A 19,290-nucleotide genomic window follows, 5' to 3' on the forward strand; every position below is an offset into this window, starting at 1 on the left:
TGCAATGCCTTGGAGTCCACCCTCTAAAGCAGCCATTTTCTCCAAGGGAACTGATCTCTGTAACCAGGATATAAGCTGTAAATGCAAGAGATATCCAGGCCCATCCTGGAGGTTGGTAATGAGACATGGCTGATCCCAGCTAAGCAGCTCCAAGAAGAAAGCCATTTCTAAGCAAATATCAGGAAGCAAGAAGAGGTTCACAGAATTGCAGTCCAGCAGCTGCATGAGGAAGTATAGAGCTAGGGTATGACATTACAGTTGTTCCGGGGACACTTCCATTGAGAAGGTCTAGAATCCTCACAAGATGAAGAGGGCTTCAGATATGCTGCTTGGCTGACATGGCTGGGGAAGGACAATGAAGGAGGATCAATTCTGATGGGGCTGGCTTGAAGCAAGCTGCAGCACCAAGATGGGAGAGAGGAAGGTGACTCCAAATAGATCTTTAAATGCCCTTCTCTCTTCATCTGAGACCGGACCAGAAATAGAAATGGAACCAAGTAGACACTGGCCATAAACCAATGTAACTGTGCTTTTGAATCTGCCCATAATGGGAAATACACTGATACTAGCTCCCAAGTGAGACAGAACGGTAGGCGAAATGGGAATATTCATTTCTTCTGGCTCCATTTTTCAATTTGGCATTTACTGGCTATGCCTATTAAAGCTAAGGCTTCCCAGGTCTGGACTGTTTTCCATAATGCGACATAAATCTTGATGGGAGTCTTCCAGATGTTAACATAGATCAATCTTAACTTACAATCTTTATCAAACAGAATTGACTTAGATTTATCCTTGCTGACATATCCTAGCACAGAACACAAAATCCCCTCTCACAATACAGAGGAAAGTTGGCAGGCAGTTTCCACCACTGCCAGATTATCAGGGGTCCACAAATATAAGGATAAAAATGACCTGGAGGGAGGAGGCTTTTGCTGCTTTCCATTCTCCCATGAGAGACCAAGCACTTTAGATTATTCAATGTACAACCAATATTTTCACTAGCTGTTGTGTTAGCCAGAACTAAGGCAGCCATTATACTTAAAATATTATTCTTCCATACGACCATCACTCTCAGGGATGACCTAGTATTATATTCATTCGTCTGTGAAGTGCTATCACATACAGTCTGGATATGGAACAACAGTACAATGTGACATTATTAGTTAAGTGAACAAAAAAACTAGTCTCAAATGAAAAAAGGGAATGTGCTCCTGGCACCTTGGTATTTGTATAGAAGAGGAAATTTCAGCAAATGAAGCTTGCCGCTCAAGGGGTAGGAAAGCTGTACCTGCTGAAATTTCCTCTTCTACATAATTATTCAAGGTACAAGAGTGCTGCTTTACTTAGCAAGTTGTTACCCTATTGTACAGAAGTGATTTGCTAAGATTACGATGCTAATTTAAATCAATGTTGCACAAAACGAAGATGAAACTCTCGAATAAGATTGCATGCACAAGGAACGGCACATTTTAAACAAATCCGTAACAAATACACTTGTCAAAATGTCCTATTGTTCATGTTAAGCATGGATTTCCAGCTTTAAAAAAACCCTCATCCACCAGAGATCAAGTGCAAAAATATATGTCCCAAATCTATGAAAAAGCTGTGCATCCATTAGCCAGATACAATAAGCTGCTTCTGAATTAATTACAACTGAAGAATTGTTCACGGACACTCAACTGATTAAATTTGAGCATCCAAAAAGATTCAAATTAGGCAGAGAGGCAATTTTTGTTAGACCAAACATCTCCCTATGGATTATTCCTTTTGCTCTAGGCCTTATTATTCCCAATAAATATTCAGAAACAGATTACCTTCTTTTGGTAAAAGAAACTGAACAGAACAGTATCCTGAGGTAGATTACATATTCTCTCACTCTATTATTTTTAAGACTTATCAGGGTTTTTTTTCAGATTGCATCTTTATTAAAAATGTAATCTGAAACCATTCAAATCTACACCCAAATGGATATGAAACTCAAGCAATCACCCTCGAGTTTAACATGACCAGTTTCACATTATTAGAAGACAAAGACTGGAATTTTTCTTTATCTCTCTAAAAGTCATAAGAAATAATAAGCAGCGTTCACAATACTCCCAATCAACACAGAGAATAATGCTGTCAAACTCATCAGCATCAAACTTCGCCCCATCTGGTAATAACAATTCAGCTCTAAATGATGTGATCATATACTAGCATTTCTCAAAGTTGCAAAAATTACTTATGCAGTATTTGTAAATGGGTCTTGATTCTTGAACAAAGACAGTGGGCACCACACCAAGCCTTTTCGGAACTCCTGAGTTTGCCCAACACTATAAAACACCTTAAAAGTATAAAGAATAAGGACACAATAGTTAGAGCTACAACTACACAAGTACATTTCTATTAGCAGGTGTTAAAAACAAATCATAAAAGCCATAGTGTGAACAGACGTCATGGAAGAACCTGTTGGCTTTAGTCAACCTATTCAGAATCAAAACCCTTCATGGCCTTGGCCCCTCATACCTGTGTGACTGCCTCTCCCTCTATGTCCTGCCAGGGCAGCCCTCATCTGAACAGGGCTTTCTGAAGATACCACCCTGCAGTTGGGAAAAATAGACAGCTGCCCACACAAATGCTTTCCCTGTGGTGGCCCCCACTTTACGGAATGGCCTGCCTAGCTTAGCACATTCTCCTGGCTTACCACAAACTATGCAAAACTAAATTATACAGGAGAGCTTTCTACTCAGCTTATAGGGCCGTGTCACATGCTCAGTTCATGTGACACTCTAGCCTGGTTTGTTGGGCCTCACCATTACTCTCTCTCAACTAAGAATGCACTCTAGAACACACCCATTATCTTCAGCAGCACTGTGCAAAGTTTGCCTTCATTGCTTATCTACTTATCTAGAAGCCCCTGCTAAGCTTCAAAGAAACCTCAGGCTTCCCTAGAAGACAGAATGAAAATCACAGGTTTAAGTTCAGTGGATCCCACATCCTGAAGGGCACCACTTTTTCCCACTTATTATTTTTGTATAGACCTACCTTTCTTCCAGCACAGTTGTAATTAACAAAAAATATTAAAGCAAAACGTGTATGCATATATTTGTTTACTATTTAATTTTTTTATTTCATTTATACCCCCTACCCATCTCCTCAGTAGCATACATCAACATACATCATTCTCCTTTTCTCACAATAACCCTTGTGAGGTAGGTCATCCTGAGGGCATGTGACTAGCCCAAGGACACCTATCAAGTTTCCATGGTGGAGTGGGGATTTGAACCTGGGTTTCACAGATCCTAGTCCAGCACTCTAACCACCACCTAGTCCAGCACTCTAACCACCACCACCACATGTACACCATGTACATATCTATCTGCATATATTTTCAACATATACAAAAGAAACCTTTACTTGACCTAATCCATTAAATGCAAATATGAAACACTTATATGGTTGTTGTGGATTTTCCGGGCTGTATAGCCGTGGTCTTGGCACTGTAGTTCCTAACGTTTTGCCAGCAGCTGTGGCTGGCATCTTCAGAGATGTAGCACCAAAAGACAGAGATCTCTCAGTGTCACAGTGTGGAAAAGATGTTGGCAGGTCATTTATATCTACTCAGGAGGGGTGGGGTTGGGCTGAGTCATCATGTAAGAGTTTCCCAGGGTGTGGAATGCTAATGGAGGGAGGCTTCACTGTATCCTGAGGAGGTTCTTTTGCATATGGATTGGTGCTTGATGTGCTAATCTTCTCTGCAGGGCTATTGTTGGGTATAGAATGTTTTGTTAGCCTGGTGTTTTTCAGGACTGGAAACCATGCTCTATTCATTCTTAAAGTCTCTTCTTTCCTGTTGAAATTGTGCTTATGCTTATGAATTTCAATGGCTTCCCTGTGCAGTCTGACAAAGTAGTTGGAAGTGTTGTCAAGTATTTTAGTGTCCTGGAATAGGATACTGTGTCCTGTTTGAGTTAGGCTATGTTCAGCCACTGCTGATTTTCAGGATGGCCAAGTCTGCAGTGTGTCCGGCCGTGAAAGCCTTCGATCCTTATATGTTTCACTTTTCAGAATGTATGCAGTCTTTTATTCTGTAGGCTTTCCACTGTGCTTCAAAAAACTAGTAACCTCTTCAGCTAGAGACCACAGCTGGAACCCCTCCCCACTCCTCAAATGGGCATCCACACCATGAGGCTTTCTCATACTATCTTTAGAGTTACTGTCTGATGACAGGATCAGCAAATAACTAATAAAGATAAGGACCTTCTTTGTCTCATCAGGATAAATAAAGTACCAGGACATATTTGGGGCAAGGACAAGTGAAGCCTGGTGTACAAAAGGGAGAACTGGGTTGCATCTCACTCACACTCTGCCGTATACTGGTGCCCCTCCAGAGATGCTAATTAATTTAATTTAATTTAATTTATTGTATTTATATTCCGCCCTCCCCGCTTTCGCAGGCTCAGGGCGGATAACAGAATACAAATATACACCCATACACTAAGCAGCCCCAATGTGCAAGCAACAGAGCAAACACAATCTACAGACTGTGTGAACCACACACTGCCAGCAACCAGATCACAACCACAGTTGGGCGGGGGGGGCAGGGCAGGGGGATATTAGGTTCTCTGAGAGTCACAGCTACCTCCTTAGAAAAACATATCTCAACCTGGTTCCCTATTTGGGGATGGTATTAGGGTAGAGAGACAGCACAGAATTATTATTAGTGCGACTGCTGCTAATAACAATAATAAGGCAACCTATTTTTTCTCTTGCAGTCCTTTCACTTTTTAAAAAAGTGGTCATACATTCCCTCGTTCTTCCTACCAAGGAATCTAAGCACGGTGGGGGGGCAGGCGGGGGGAACACTGCAAGTCCTTTCAGGTGAGAGACTACTCTGCAGGTCACAAGCAGATTTGGGATAAGAAAAAACAAACAGAGAGAGGAATATCATTCAAAATGCACAATACCAGCCTAACTCTGTTGACTTTTCAGGAGAAGGGCAAAGGTTAATTAGCAGATGTTTCTCCTATCATAATTAACAATTTATTTCTATGCAAAGTAACAAGATTAAGATAATTATCCTCAGAAACAGAAATGTAATGACAAATTACCGGTTTTCATTCCTCAGTCAATCTCTTCCATATCAAAATAATCACTACACTTAGCAGAAGGTGCATCTGCTCCATTTGGGTTAGGGATGTGTAACACGGAGAATTCTGAACTGCCATATGGATATCGTGAAAGCTACAAGGTACTGGCTATATTTTCCTGGAATATGTTACCACCTAGCCAACACATTTTTATCCCACCCTTCCTCCATTGAGCTCAGAGTCACAAATATGATTTTTCCGCTCCTTTGTTTTGCCCTCCCAGCAAACCAGTGACGTAGGTTCGGTTGAGAGGGCAGGCACAGGATTGGCTTTCTGAGATCAGCTGATTCTCAGGACCAGAAAGGTTCCGGTGTGTAGCCTGCCACTGGTGGTCCTTGTGATTCAAGCAATAGGAAATTGTTCTTTGGCTGACAAGGCTTACATGGTTCTTGATACCCTAGCAGAGCTACACTGCCTGTCACAGGCACAGTCCTCTGATACACGTGCAACCACATTACACACAATGCTCTACCATCGCTGGCATGCCAAGGCACTGATGCTCAAGTTGCCAACAAAAGACCTGTTCTATGTCACAACACACTAGACAGGAATCCCAGCTAGGGCCCTTTTAGTAGAAACATCCAGTCTTTGGAACTCTCCGCGTTGGGAGGTTGTCAGCCTCCTTCTCATCATGTTCAGGCCTGGGCGGCAATTAATAGCACCTAAGCTTTTCAGATGTTTTCTATACCCTGTTGATCAGGGTGTACGTTGCTTTTCATTTTTCTTTTAATGTGTTGCTTTAATGCTTGTTTTATATTGTTTTCACATGGTAGTTAACCTGCCTTTGGTTTGGGGATGCCTGGGATCAAAGTGGCTATATAAATATTTCAAATAAATAAATATGCTTCTGTTGATCTTAGTCTTTAATTAAAAAAAAACAGATTACTGTTTTCACATTGGACTGCTGTTGTACCGTTACCACTATTTAACCTGATGCTGCTGATATTTTACAGTTCCGTGGTAGACAATTCGCCACCTTGAGGGTCCTGGCAATATAGGGAAAGATTAGGGCAAAAATGTTTTCATAAACAACTCGATAATACTGCCATTAGAATGCTAAGAAAATTGCAATACCCCTGCCTCAGAAGCGCTTCCCAGGAAGGAATGCCTCTAAATCTGACTCATCAAATAATACTAATTGGGCATTGATTGTACTGAAGAAATCCACAGCTAGGCTGCTCTCTCTAACTGGTCAGGCAGAATCCTCCTCAACAGTCAGTTTCACATTCATCTCCAAACATTTACCGCTTCTGCTCTTGAGAACCGAATTTTGTTTTTGTGTTTACTTCAGCCACCTCCCATTATTCTCAACCTGTGCTCTTATGGCAAATCTCTCCACTTTGCTTTCTTCTACTGTCAGCCCCATGACAGCCAAACTCACTGAACTCGCCAGCAACAGCACAATAGATAGTGCAAAAAACAAAATAAAAACAAAGAAGTAGCAGGAGCAAGAAACTGAAGCATCTGACAACTAGAGATAGGCGAACTAAATGGGGAATGATGCAGAACCAAGCACAGAGGGGGAAAGGCAGTCAAGTCAACACATGAAATACTACAAACAAGTCCTCGCTATTGATTTTCTGCTGACAAAACTCTGGAACACAGAAAAGATGAAGGAAATACATGCCACCCAGTCCCTCTCCTCCGCTAATATTCATGCAACTGGAACCCGCTCAAGGTGGCCCAGACTACAAAGGGGAAACCAGTTTAGGGAATATATTTATCAGTAGATTGCTGATAATTTGCATTTTTTTCACATCAAGATCTGTCTCAAGATGAGAGAATGGACAGCTGATCTCTGAACAATGTGATAGAAGCCTAGCTTAAAATAACAACATAATCTTATTTTTAACCAGACAAATACTATGAAGATCATAACTATGCAACAGGCCCTCAAATGCGTAACCCCATGTGAGATTACTCATTATACTCAGGGAAGCAAATTCTTGTTAGGGGTGTCTATGATGTGGGAAGAAGGAGTGTATTTCACTTTCCATCCCTTATGAATAAGTGTCAACTAAAGCCCCATCAGCTACCTTTGCATTAAGTCCACCTTAAAGAGACCCTTTGTGGCAAGCAACTCCAAAATTCCGCCCGTCTCCAGGGCTCTGAACCAATCCTGTGTATTCTGCCTCAAGCAAGTCCTGGAGACCGGTCAGCTAAACAGAGCTCCTGGATGGGAGAGGGAGTGAGCCACCTCAGTTTTAAAAGGTGAGAAGTGACATGTTTTCTTCTTTCGGTAGCTCTGGATAAGAACATAAACTGAGTTAGACTTTTTAGTTAAGATTTTGGAGCAGGGTACGGTAGAAACCTTGTTTTAAGGAATTAAACACCCTGTAAAAGGTCTGTCCAAAATCTAACTTTTCTGGTATTGAAGCCAGGTTCTCTGAGTTTTAAAAAGTGGCCTTGTTAAATAGACACCTTGTAGCTGTAATTAAAGAGGTACAAATGAACCTTGAATGCTGAAAAAACCTGTTTGATGGAAAAGGAAATAATTTCCTCCTCATAGTCTGTGCTCAGGTTCAGGCTCAGGTTCAACAAGGCAACACTCAATGAGAGGAAAAGCACAAACTCTGGGGAGTGAACTTCCAAGCCAGTTATACATTTGTGCTTATTATTCATTCCACACTAAATCTTTAACTGTTTCTGCAATTTATTTCCTGCAAATAAATCTCTAGTTGTTCTGTTCAACTGTGTGCTGTCTGTCCAATCAAAACAGTTGTGAGAAAGGTATTTTTAATCACCTCACTAGGGTCTCACAACTACAAACTCTAGGGAACACAATGCCACACGCTACCATCTGATTAATAATGTCTCCCCTTTTTATTGATTGTGTGACAGCTGGAGTTTAAACAGAAGGCAAGGAGAGGCCAGACTGCAGGGGTAACAGGACAGCATTCAGGCCAGAGAGGCTTTTACCACAGAGATCTTTCCCATCAGCTCTCCCTCATTCTCCTCTCCCCATCACAGCAGAGCTATGCCCAAATAAAACCAGTGCTAGTCATCCAGATGCTAGCCTTATGTGAGAGGTGTCCCATAGGACAGTGATCTGCAATCTTCCTAGACCCAGGACCCACCCTTAGCTCCCAGGTAGCAGCATGAGACCCACTGGCCTGAAAACACATGACAGAAAGTCATGTGACATCCATGATAAGATGAAGAGAAGACCTAACAGTGGGGTATTCTGCACTGGAAGCTACAGGCCAGGCTATATGAAGAGACAAAAGGCATGGGAGAGTTTTTGCAAGGAACGCAGACCTGCCTGTGCTACAAAGCAATCCTCTCCAACATTGAGTGACTTTGCCTTGCTGTTCTGCTGCTTCTCTCAGGACAGCAGGCCCTTCCAAGAAGAAGCTCTCTAGAGGCACACAACCTAGCAGGTGGGACTAAACAACCCACCTGAGGGCCCAGTGCATGAGTTGAAGACCACCGTTTTAGAAGAAGCTGCTTTGGAGTATTGTTTAAGAATGGGGGTCCCCTACTTTGTTGAACCATTGGCCATTTGGGGATTTTGAGAAGAGATACTGGATGCCCCAATAAAATGGCTGCCATGAGAAGGCTCAGTTCAATCATAAACATTGGGAAGTTCTACAATGGAGGCAGCTGTTTCTAAATGAGTGCCCCCTATAGACCCAGAGGAAATTCCTTGTTGGCCTTTCTGAAGCACCTCCTACTGCAACGAAGTGCAGAAAAATCAGCACTGGCTCTTACGGAAAAGACATTTGGGAAAAAGCAAGTGGGAATAAAGAAACACATCAGTGGATGTCATGGTGCCCAAAGGCTCCATGCTAGGGAGGACCACTACTTTAAAACCTGACAGGCAAAAAGAACATTGTTGGACCAAAAGATTTCTAAAATCTTACTGGCAAAGAAAGCCTTTAAATCCCAACTGCTTGCCTATTTTTAGCAGCAATTTTGAGCTAAAGCAATATTTTTATCCATTACTCTTCCAGGGGTGAAGACTTTATGAAAGATCTTATGAAAAGTAAACAGGATTGTCTTGTGCAATACTGATTCATATGATGATTCACTACCAAAGGGAAAAATAACCCACCCTTTCTTTTTTTATATAAAAAGCTGCTTGTAACTGATATCTTTATCAGGACCATTTTTAAAAAATGCTCTGAAAAGCTCTGTGCTGCCCTTTTATGTAGATCTGCTCCATTCCACTCCAAGGTAAATCTGATCTGCCATCCTTAAATCATATTACAGCCACTTTAAAAATAGGTTACATCAACGAACAACAGTTCGAGCAGAAGCAAAGAGCCACAATGTCAGTTTATGCTGGAGACCTCTGCTTTTGTCTCCAACTCCAGACTTAAAACTTTTTCAAGCTTCAGTAACTGAAGACCTTATTTTTTTCCCCTTCAAATCAATTTGTTTGTTTGTGTGTGCCCCAGTTAGAGACACAAATTATCGTTCCTTGTAGATTGTGAATTACATATGAACTAAGTGCAGCAAATAAAAATGAAATGCAATTTAAGGCTGGAGAGAGCCACCTACAGCATATACAGTGAACCGAATTGCCTGTAAATCCTCCCTCTGACAGAGCACACAACATTATTAATATATATAGAAAAAGAACAGTCTCAGACTCTTCCCGACACGTCAAAGACAAAACTCTTACCGTTTCCTTGGGCATTTGTGACTGGCTTTGTTCAGTATTCTAGAAGAAGCAAAGAAAATAAAATAAGAACAAGGCTAGAAAAGGCACTTGCAATCTGCTGAGAAGGGAACAGTTTGGTTCTTAAAGGGGCTGCCAGATCAAGAGCTGTAGGACACGGTGACACTATGAAGAAATCTTTTGTTGGAGTTGCTGATTGGGTCTGTTCATTCATTTATTTATTTGGAATATTTCAATGCTGCCTCTTGGAAGTCCTGCTTGAGGTGGCTTACAATTAAAACCCACATGAGCAGCATTAAAACTATCCATAAAGCAGAAGCAGTCCATTCACAAGCTGATAAGATAAAATCCTTAGTTGAAGACTGGATAAAAAGATGTGTTTTAGCCTGGTGCCTAAAAGAAAGTAAAATAGGCACCATGAGAGCCTCAAGGGGAAGGGCATTCCAAAGGCAAGAAAATGCCCTGTTTCTAGTTGCCACCTGCCTCACGTCTGAAGGCAGGGGCACAGAGACCAGGGCTTGAGAGGAGGTCTTAACTGGTTAGCTAGTTAGTATGGGAGGAGGCAGTCCATCAAGTACCCTAGCCCCAAGCCATTTAGGGCCTCAAAGGTAAGAACCAGCACTTTAAGTTGGGCCCCAAAACAGGTATATAACCAGCACAGATCTTTAAGCACAGGGGTGATGCAATCCCTGTAACCAATCCCCGACAGTGTCCTGGATGCCACATTTTGGGGCAACTGAAGTTCCCCAACAGTTTTCAAAGGCAGACCCACGTAGAGTGCATTTTAGGAATAGAACTTGGATGTGATGAGCGCATGGACCGCTGTGGCCAGATCATGCTTTTTGAGGAAACCTGAGTCTCCAATTGTAGGCCGAGATCCAGTAGCACCCCCAAACTATGCACCTGCTCCTTTAGCGGGAGCAGGGTGGCTCCGCAATTTCTGAGCACCTTCTGCATTGATCAACAGCACCTTAGCAGATCTGCTCTTTTTAGGACCAGAGTGACAAACAAAGGACACAGCACCTTTTCTAAAAGATTTTGTCCAAATAAAACAAGGTAGCTCTTCTCACATCCAGTGTGTGTAGAGTTTGTTCTTGTGAAGACAGATTAGGAAAAAACACTGGTAAGACAATGTCTTGGGAAACGTGAAACCTAGACACCACCTTAGGCAGGAACTGGACACTTGCACTCATCACTACCTTTGCAGGGTAAAATTTCAGAAAAGGGGCTTCTATACTTAAGGATCTTAGATCATTCACCCTCCTAGCTGATGCAATAGCTAGCAGGAAGGCTATTTTAGCAGACAACAGTGCTAGAGAACAAGTTGCCATGGACTCAAAAGGTTTTAACATTAGTGGTGCTCAGACCATGGAGAGAGACCAGTGTGGTACAACAGGAACTCTAGGTGGGTGCAATCCCACAAGAACAACTTGGATAAGTACTAAGAAAAAACTGTTTTCCCATTTATCCCAGTATGAAAAGCTGAAATAGCAGCTAAATGAACCTTAATGGAGGAAGAGGCCAACCATGAGATTTGCAAACACACCAAATAAATATATTAGCTAACGAGAAAGTGCCTGGGGAAACGCCATTCATGTTTGCCCAATGCACAAATTGACCGCACTTCAACGCATAGGATTGTCTAACAGAAGCCTTCCAAACATTAAGGAGGATGTGTGCTACTTCCCCAGAAAATTGTAGTCCTATTGCTGAAGCAACCATGCTGTTAAGTGGCAACCTGCTCAGGTTGTGATGCAGCATTTGACCGACTCAGGGATCTGGATTTGAAGTAAGTGTATATAGTTACCCCAGTCATTTATTTTAGCATGTGGAACCACGGCTATCAAGACCAGATTGGATACAATGAGGATACAATGAGTTTTCTTTGCTTGTATTTCGTAGGTAACACTGTGAAGTAGTGGCAGGGGAGGGTACACACAGAAGAGGCTTCCTGTCCAAGGTATCTGAAAGGCATTTCTATTGAATACTTGTTGGCTCCCCATCTTAGCAGAACAGAGGTGCTTTGGTGCTGGATTGCAAAGAGATCTATGATTGGGAAACCCCACCGGACGAAGATTTGGCATATATACTTGTTCATAATGGACCACTCGTTATGAGAACAGCCCAACCTGCTGAGCCACTCTGCCTTCAAATTGTTGGAACCAGAAATATGTAGGGCATGCAAAGAGGTACTGCGATCAATGGCTTATTCCCAAGTATACACAGCTTCCATACAAAAGGTTTTGGAAACCATGCCACCTTGTTTGTTTACGTAACAGGCAGCAGTTGTGTTGTATGTCAACATTTGCACTTGGTTGTGGGACAACATATCTGATAAGGAGTTAAGGGTATAGAGTATTGCTCATAACTCTAAAACATTGGTATGTAATGATTTCTCCTGTAAAGACCATAGACCATTAACAGCAACTTCATTACAATGCACCCCCGCCCCAATTCCTCTAGAGAAGCACCCGCAATGAGGGTAAAAACATAGTGTGGGATACCAAAAATGACTCCCTTTGCAAAGTTAGAGGAATCCAACCACCATGTAAGGGACCACAATACACTCCTAGGAATAAAAAAATTAGTGTGAGAGACAGGCTCAAAATGTCTCAAAGACCACAACTGTAGTGTTCTCATCCTGAGATGGGCAAAAGGAACTGCAGCTGTTATGGAAGCCATGAGGCCTAATAAAGTTTGGATAGAAAGTGCCGATTGGAATCTATTAACAAAAACAGACTTGACAAAAGCTTGAAGTCTCTGGACTCTACCTACTGGTCGAAAGGCTCTATTAAGAGCAGAATCCTACACAGCCCCAATGAACTGCATAGTACAGGCAGGAGATAGTTTAGACCTTTTGGTGTTGACCAAATAGAGATCCCAAACCCCCGGTGGGGGTGGGGGATTCCCTCGCCCCCACTCCCCCCACCCCACCCCTACTTACCTAACCAGAGGGGATGCACGCACCTTCTCTGTGCCCCCCCCCAACGGCGCTGCGTGCTCCCATGCACAGCAGCCACCAGGATTGGGCCCGTTTGGGCCTGGATCGGGGCCTCTGTGGAGCACGGGAGTGCTCCTGTGCTCTGCAGCACCTCAAAAACGGGCCTGTTTCAGCGTGGATCGGGCCCGTTTTGAGGCCCTGCAGAGCTTGGATGTGCTCCCAGGGGCTGTGCGATGACGTTACTTCTGAAGTGACGTCATCATGCCTGTGAGGGGCGCGCACGCGTGCTTCACGTGCACGCACCCCCTCTCCCCCAAGGTAAGTGCCAGGCCCCTATCCCCTGCCCAGAGGTTGAGGGGGCCTGGCAACCCTATGACCAAACATCCCAAATCATTACAAATGGATAAGAGTAATATGCTCACTTGGGTATTCTGGAGAGGAAGCAGTAATGAGCCAGTCATCCAGGTAAGGATATAGAGAACACCCTAACTGCCTAAGGTGAGCAATCACTACAGCCATACCTTTAGTAAGAACACATGGTGCTGTAGCCAAACCGAAAGGCAAGGCAGTGTATTGAAAAACAACCCTGCCATAAATGATCCTTAGATATCTCCTGTAATCACAATGCACAGAGAAATGGAAATAAGCATTCTGTAGATCAAGGACTGCAAACCATGAATCCTCAGGTATCATAGCTAGAACCCAGGGTAAAGTAATCATCCGGAATTTAGATACTTTAATATATGTATTAAAGTCACGTGAATCCAAAATATGTCTCTTACCACCATCCTTTTTGTCTACAAGGAGAAAATGGGAAAAAAGGGGTTTCCTCTAAGGGAACTAACAGAAGAGAACCTTTAGTCAATAAAGATCTCATACTGCAATTGAGAAAGAGTATTTTGAGGTGCTTGTGTAGGTAAACACGTAGGAGGCAAAGAATGAAATTCCAACCCGTAACCATGTTTAATTATCAAAAGAACCCATGCATCTGTAGTAATAACTTGCCAACAGGCAGCAAACTGCAATCACCTATTAGGAAACATAGGAGAAACAGAGAACCCAGAGGGTTCCAGTCAAAATTGATTCTACTGTCCCTGAGCAATATCCTTAGCAGGTTGATGCTCATGGATGGACTTGGGGCAAGGCAAGTAGACTTTTGCCTTGACAGGTGCTGAGAATAATGGGAGCAAAAGGCAGGATACTATGAGTGATAGGGATGGTATCTATAGGGTCACTGCTGAGGTCGCTGATATTCACACCGAGAAGATTCATGGTATGAAGAAGCCTGCAAAGCTGGAGGAAGGATGACCTAGGACCTTGCTGTTTGGAGGTCTTTCCTTGTCTTAGACAGCTACTCGTTTGTCTTTTCTGAAAACAACTAAGTACACTCAAAGGGCATATCCTCGTGCCTATTGCGCATTTCCAGTGGAAGAGCAGTGGATCACAACTACACATGACAGCATAGTACCACTGATGAAGCAAGCCCACTCGTGGATACATCCTAAACGTGCTGACGAGCACTGATTTGTTGTTTGGACAACATTATGCTTCATCCTGCATGACTTTTGCTAGCCCTTTTGTGTCCTCAGGAAGAAGTTCCATATAAGATGACATCTTTTGCCAAAAAAAAGCTCTAGTACCCACTCATATTTGCCAGATGTAATTTTAATGTTACGAGCAGCTGTTGAATACATCTTGCCACCCACAGCATCCAGCTTTCACCCTTCTCTGTCAGCAGGGGTAGGTAAACTTCATTGCCTTCCTTGACTGTTTTGATGGGAAACTGAGCCAGTGTTGTGGACCAGCCCAGCCAGAGAACTCTTCTGAGGAAGAGGCAGCCAGCAAACCTGACCCAAATCCACAGCCAGTGGCAAAGGCACAGCTGGAGGAGGTAGTCTCTGAGGAATAAGACATAGACCCACAGCTAGGTCCCAGCACATCGGCCCCTCAGCTTCCCAGCCAGGCACCAGTCAGCTCTCCCCCATCATCACCAGAGCCTCAGGGGTGCCATCTGAGAAAGGCAAGGAGAGCCCTCTAAGCCAGAAGGCACAGTGCCAGGCAAGCAGCACAGCACTGGCCCAGCATCAGCAGTGATGATGAGTACTTGCAGGAGCAGGACTGAGACAGCTGGCAGGTGCATGATGCAACGCAAGAAGCTGAGCAACACGAGGCTTAAAAGCAGAGAAGGGAGTGGCTGTGTGGAAGCAACATGTCTGCTTACTACTGACCCTGCTGCTGTGTTTGGAATGGATTCCCTCATCGCTGACCTCGGCCTGTTATTGTGGGCTTGATTCTGGAATACCCCCTTTGGACTCGAAGCTGTGAGTGTTGTCTAACCCATGCCTGAACCTTGGAACCAGGATTCAACCTGCTCTGACAACTAAAGAACTTCCCCTGCCTGCAGTCCGAGTCAGTAATCAGGAGAGCCAGTCTGTGATCTGAAGGGGGAGGGGGTTGTCCCTCAGTAGCCTTAAAGCTACAGAATCCTGTTCTGAGCAACCGTCCTGCACCAGTACAGACCGCAGATGAACTGGTAAGTTTTTGCTTGGCCCATAAAGAAAAAATTAGATACTGGCCTGGATGACTGCTAGAAACAAGCTGCTATCAGGCTGTCTGTATCTGCTTCCCACTTGACTTGAAAGTTAAAAGCCTCCTGTGCTTCCCCAAGGACCTGTTCCCTTCTTAGTTCCCACCTTGCTTCCCTCAGGCTCAATTGAGATGGCACTACCAGCCCTGACACACAGTGCAAGAATTAAGTACAGAATATTAGATTGATTGACATCTATACAATACACGGGATGACAACTAAACAGAAATTTCAGCATATCAAGAGTGCCTCTGCTTAAACATTGCATCTCTTACATACAAAACACACTGAGGAAAGAGACACACACAGCACTATACTTTTTACAGTTCCTGCCAATCAAGCTATGCTAACGTCCTTCAGAGGCGTCAAGCCAAATGCTGTAGCTCTCCTGCGAGACAGGCAAATTTAATTAATCACCTACATACAGACCAAGATAGCCATAAGTTTGTCCGAGGGGAATGAATTCCTAAAACTGCATTGGTTGACAAAGACAGAAAACAGAAATAACAACTCCTGACCTTCTAAAACCAAATATAAAGATGACTTTGTGGGCAAAACAAATCATGCATAGTAGAAACTAGCTGGTTCTCCCCCCTCCCTCAGTCCTGCATCTTAAGTAAAATATTGTTGCCCACTTGCATCCAAATGAACTAATTATAGGTTTACAAAACAGATTGGATCCCACCAATGAGTCAATAGTGGAGGCCTTCTTATGTCAGAGAATGCTCTTCTATAATGAACTATAATGAAAAGGAGATAGGTGACGGAAGAGTGTTTAACTCAACATACCCCAGCACAATTCTGACATCAACCAACTGACTGAGTCAACAATTTATGGAGGAAACTGCACTGCACATATCTTTCAACCGTTATTAGAGAATGTACACTATCCCGCTCCATACAACATACACGTCTCCCCACTTACTGTTGACACCACAGGGGAGACACAGGGGAGAGACAAGCCTTCTGACCTAGAGACTTGTGACTAGCACCATCCGTGTATGTTTTTAACAGAGTGGGGATAAGTCAATATACCACCAAGCTCTGGGTAGCATTTGATTTTAGCTGGGGAGGTGCTTTAGAACCTAAATTCCTGTTTGTTGTCTTTAATTCTTTTATGATTATTAAAATAAAAATAATTTAATAATCATAAAACTAATCTTTTATGATTATTAAAATAATATTTGGTGTTGTTTTAGAGTTAGGATATTTCACTGTTGTACGTGAAATTTTGCTATGGGTGACTGAGGAGACTTTTATTTTTATTTTATTGCATTTTCCTTCCCAGAAGAAAACATGCTGCTTCGGGATGACTGTAAAAACTCCACAACCACTTTTTCCCTTTGTTTGTTATGCAGATGTTAATATGAAATTAAGCAGATTGCTCATTTTATTTTTTGAAGTGCTCAAATTTCTGTCATGAGAGACCACAGAACTTAGCAATAGTCCTGGAATGTTAAGCTCTGCCTATGTGAGGTTATCACTGAGGTTAATTAACCGGAGATCTTAATAAAAATAGTTCATTGGGATACAAACCTGTCTAGAATAATATCAAAATTATAGGCATTTCATTGACATATATCTCAATGAGGTCAAACTTAAATATTACTGACAATTTAAAATTCTCACTATTACACAACCTACGTAGTTGAGAAGCCAGAAAAAAACACCTATCCAGACTTTCTCATTAAGGTCTCAGTTCCCATGTGGTTCATACATTTCCTATTGAACAGCCTGTCTGAGGAGGTCAGGTGAGCCCCCACTCTCATGGCTTTCCGCAAGTGAGGCAAAACTGAATTATTCAAGAGGGCTTTTTTAGTCAGATCTGTTGCTTTACTCAGATCTGTTGCTTTAAGTATGATCCTACTGGGTAGTCCTAGGTTGCTAAATGTCAGTCCTAGAATTGCTTATGCTCTGTTTCAGCAATTCTTCAACTCTGTATTAGATTGTTCCTGATGTTACATCTTGTAAATTTGCATTTATATACCCTGTGGCATTGTTTATTGAAATGTTCTTGATTTTTTTTTTTAAATATTTTTTATTTATATTCCGCCCTCCCCGCACAAGCAGGCTCAGGGCGGATTACAGTATGGTAAAAAGCATTTGCAGTATAAATTATATTAAAACAGTTTAACAGTATAAAATAACATAGTATAAAATAGATGGCGGCACTCAGTAGCAGGGTATAAGAGCTAGAGGGTGGATATATCTGATCGGGAAGTAATCTGATCTCCTCTATTTGGCCGGTGGAGGCCAAGCCCAGCCTCAACCGTATGATTGGCGGAACATCTCTTTTTAGGCCCAGCGAAAGGATAACAAATCCTGCCGGGCCCTGGTCTCATCCGACAGAGAGTTCCACCAGGTTGCAGCCATTGAAGGTACTAATCTCACACTATGTAATCCACCTTGAATCTCAGTGAGAAAAGTGGACTATAAATGGCATAAATAAACTAATTAAAAAAGAAAAATTCTATAATCTTCTCCAAGAACTAACCAGACTGGCACAAAGATACAAACTTGAGTGTAATAACCTAAAACATCTAAAACCTTTATTAAGTATATTCTTCAGAAAAAGAATTTCAGAAATAATACAGTTTTATCTTCCACCCTTTTTTAACTCAAAGCAATTTCATAGGATGAGACAATTTAAAATGTTCACCTTCTCTGAAATATAGAAAAGTGTCAGCCCCAAGTCATTGTTTTAAAGTATGTTTTTGCCATTCCAGTTTCAGGCATGCCATACAAGAAGCATGGTTCGAAGTAGTCTTTTCTCTAGGACTGAAAAGATCTCTGTTGTTTGGGAGCCTATCTACATGTGAATACAAACAGCCAGAAAAGGAAATGCTCTTCCTGAATGGCCCCTCTAGATTCATGTAGAGTTTGGAAGCCCTGAAAAAAATTACTCTACGATTTCATGAACAGGTGGAATTGGGGGTGGGGAGAAAGGGACACATGATATTTGTAGAACCGTTCTCCACAGGGGGTTGTGTTTCCTTGCTATTTTGCTCAGGCAGTCCTTTCTCTGGTTTCTTGAAAAACTTAGCAGCTTGCTCTGCAATCTCCAAAGGCTTGCTACTGCTCCAAAGCTAATCTACCAGCATTTCAATCTGGAATGTAATCAGTATTCTCTGCTCTGACTGGCAGCAGCTGTCCAAGGTCTCAGGGAAGGTCGGTCTATCACATCACCCACTGCCTTTTAACTAGAGATGCTGAGGGTGGAACCTGGAACCTCTCGTATGCAAAACAGATGCTCTACCACTGATCCACAGCCCTCAAGACTTAAACACACCAAACTGTTTGGGATAAAACAGACTGAGATGATGAGCAAAGCTGCTTCCTTCCATAGGTTTAGGGAGAAAAGCTCGACTACCTATACTATTCTCATTGATATTGTATATGTACCATTGCATATGCAAAATATTCTATTAGTTATCCTCACAACCACCATGCTGAGCAGAAAACTACTATACCCACTGCACACTCTGTCCTCCATATCACAAGCTCTGTACACACAACTCTACATGCACTGAAATCAACACAAGTAGAGGGGGAATGGCTCCAACGGTACAGTTCTCACCTCCTGCTAAACATGATAATTGGCCTATAAGTATGGAGTCTTCTACGTAACTGGCAGCACTGCTTTTTCAAATGTTCCTGATGACATGAATGAACTCTGTGTGTGTACACTTCCTGTGTGTGTAACATCCTGGCTCATGAACAAGTGATTGTACACTGGGAGTAGCAAGCATACTTGTGCTCACTCCCTCCATGTGCACTGATTTCAAAACACACAGTATTGTCTATAGAGGAAGACACAAGATCATCTGCCAAAGGGAAGACAGGCAGTGGAAGGCTGATTATGAGTAATTTTGAACTACAGGAATGCCAATTCATTACTTTAACATCCATTGTTGTTGAGTGGATGTTAAAATAATATCTGTGCATCATGCCAAAATGGAAAAGTGTACAAGTATTCTCTTCCTGCCCCTTTTATGATTTAAGCAGTTTA

General features: G+C 42.5%; 1 protein-coding gene across 1 annotated transcript in view; it reads right to left on the reverse strand.

The window, feature by feature from the left end:
• PARD3 (par-3 family cell polarity regulator) overlaps positions 1–19,290 on the reverse strand; it is a 706,595-nt gene that overhangs the window by 282,410 nt on the left and 404,895 nt on the right. The window contains exon 12 of the mRNA XM_054991157.1: positions 9,757–9,795. Coding sequence (XP_054847132.1) covers positions 9,757–9,795 — 39 coding nt within the window. The remainder of the gene's footprint in view (positions 1–9,756; positions 9,796–19,290) is intronic.

This window comes from Eublepharis macularius, chromosome 11 (genome assembly GCF_028583425.1).
Source record: "Eublepharis macularius isolate TG4126 chromosome 11, MPM_Emac_v1.0, whole genome shotgun sequence".
Classification (NCBI taxonomy): domain Eukaryota; kingdom Metazoa; phylum Chordata; class Lepidosauria; order Squamata; family Eublepharidae; genus Eublepharis; species Eublepharis macularius.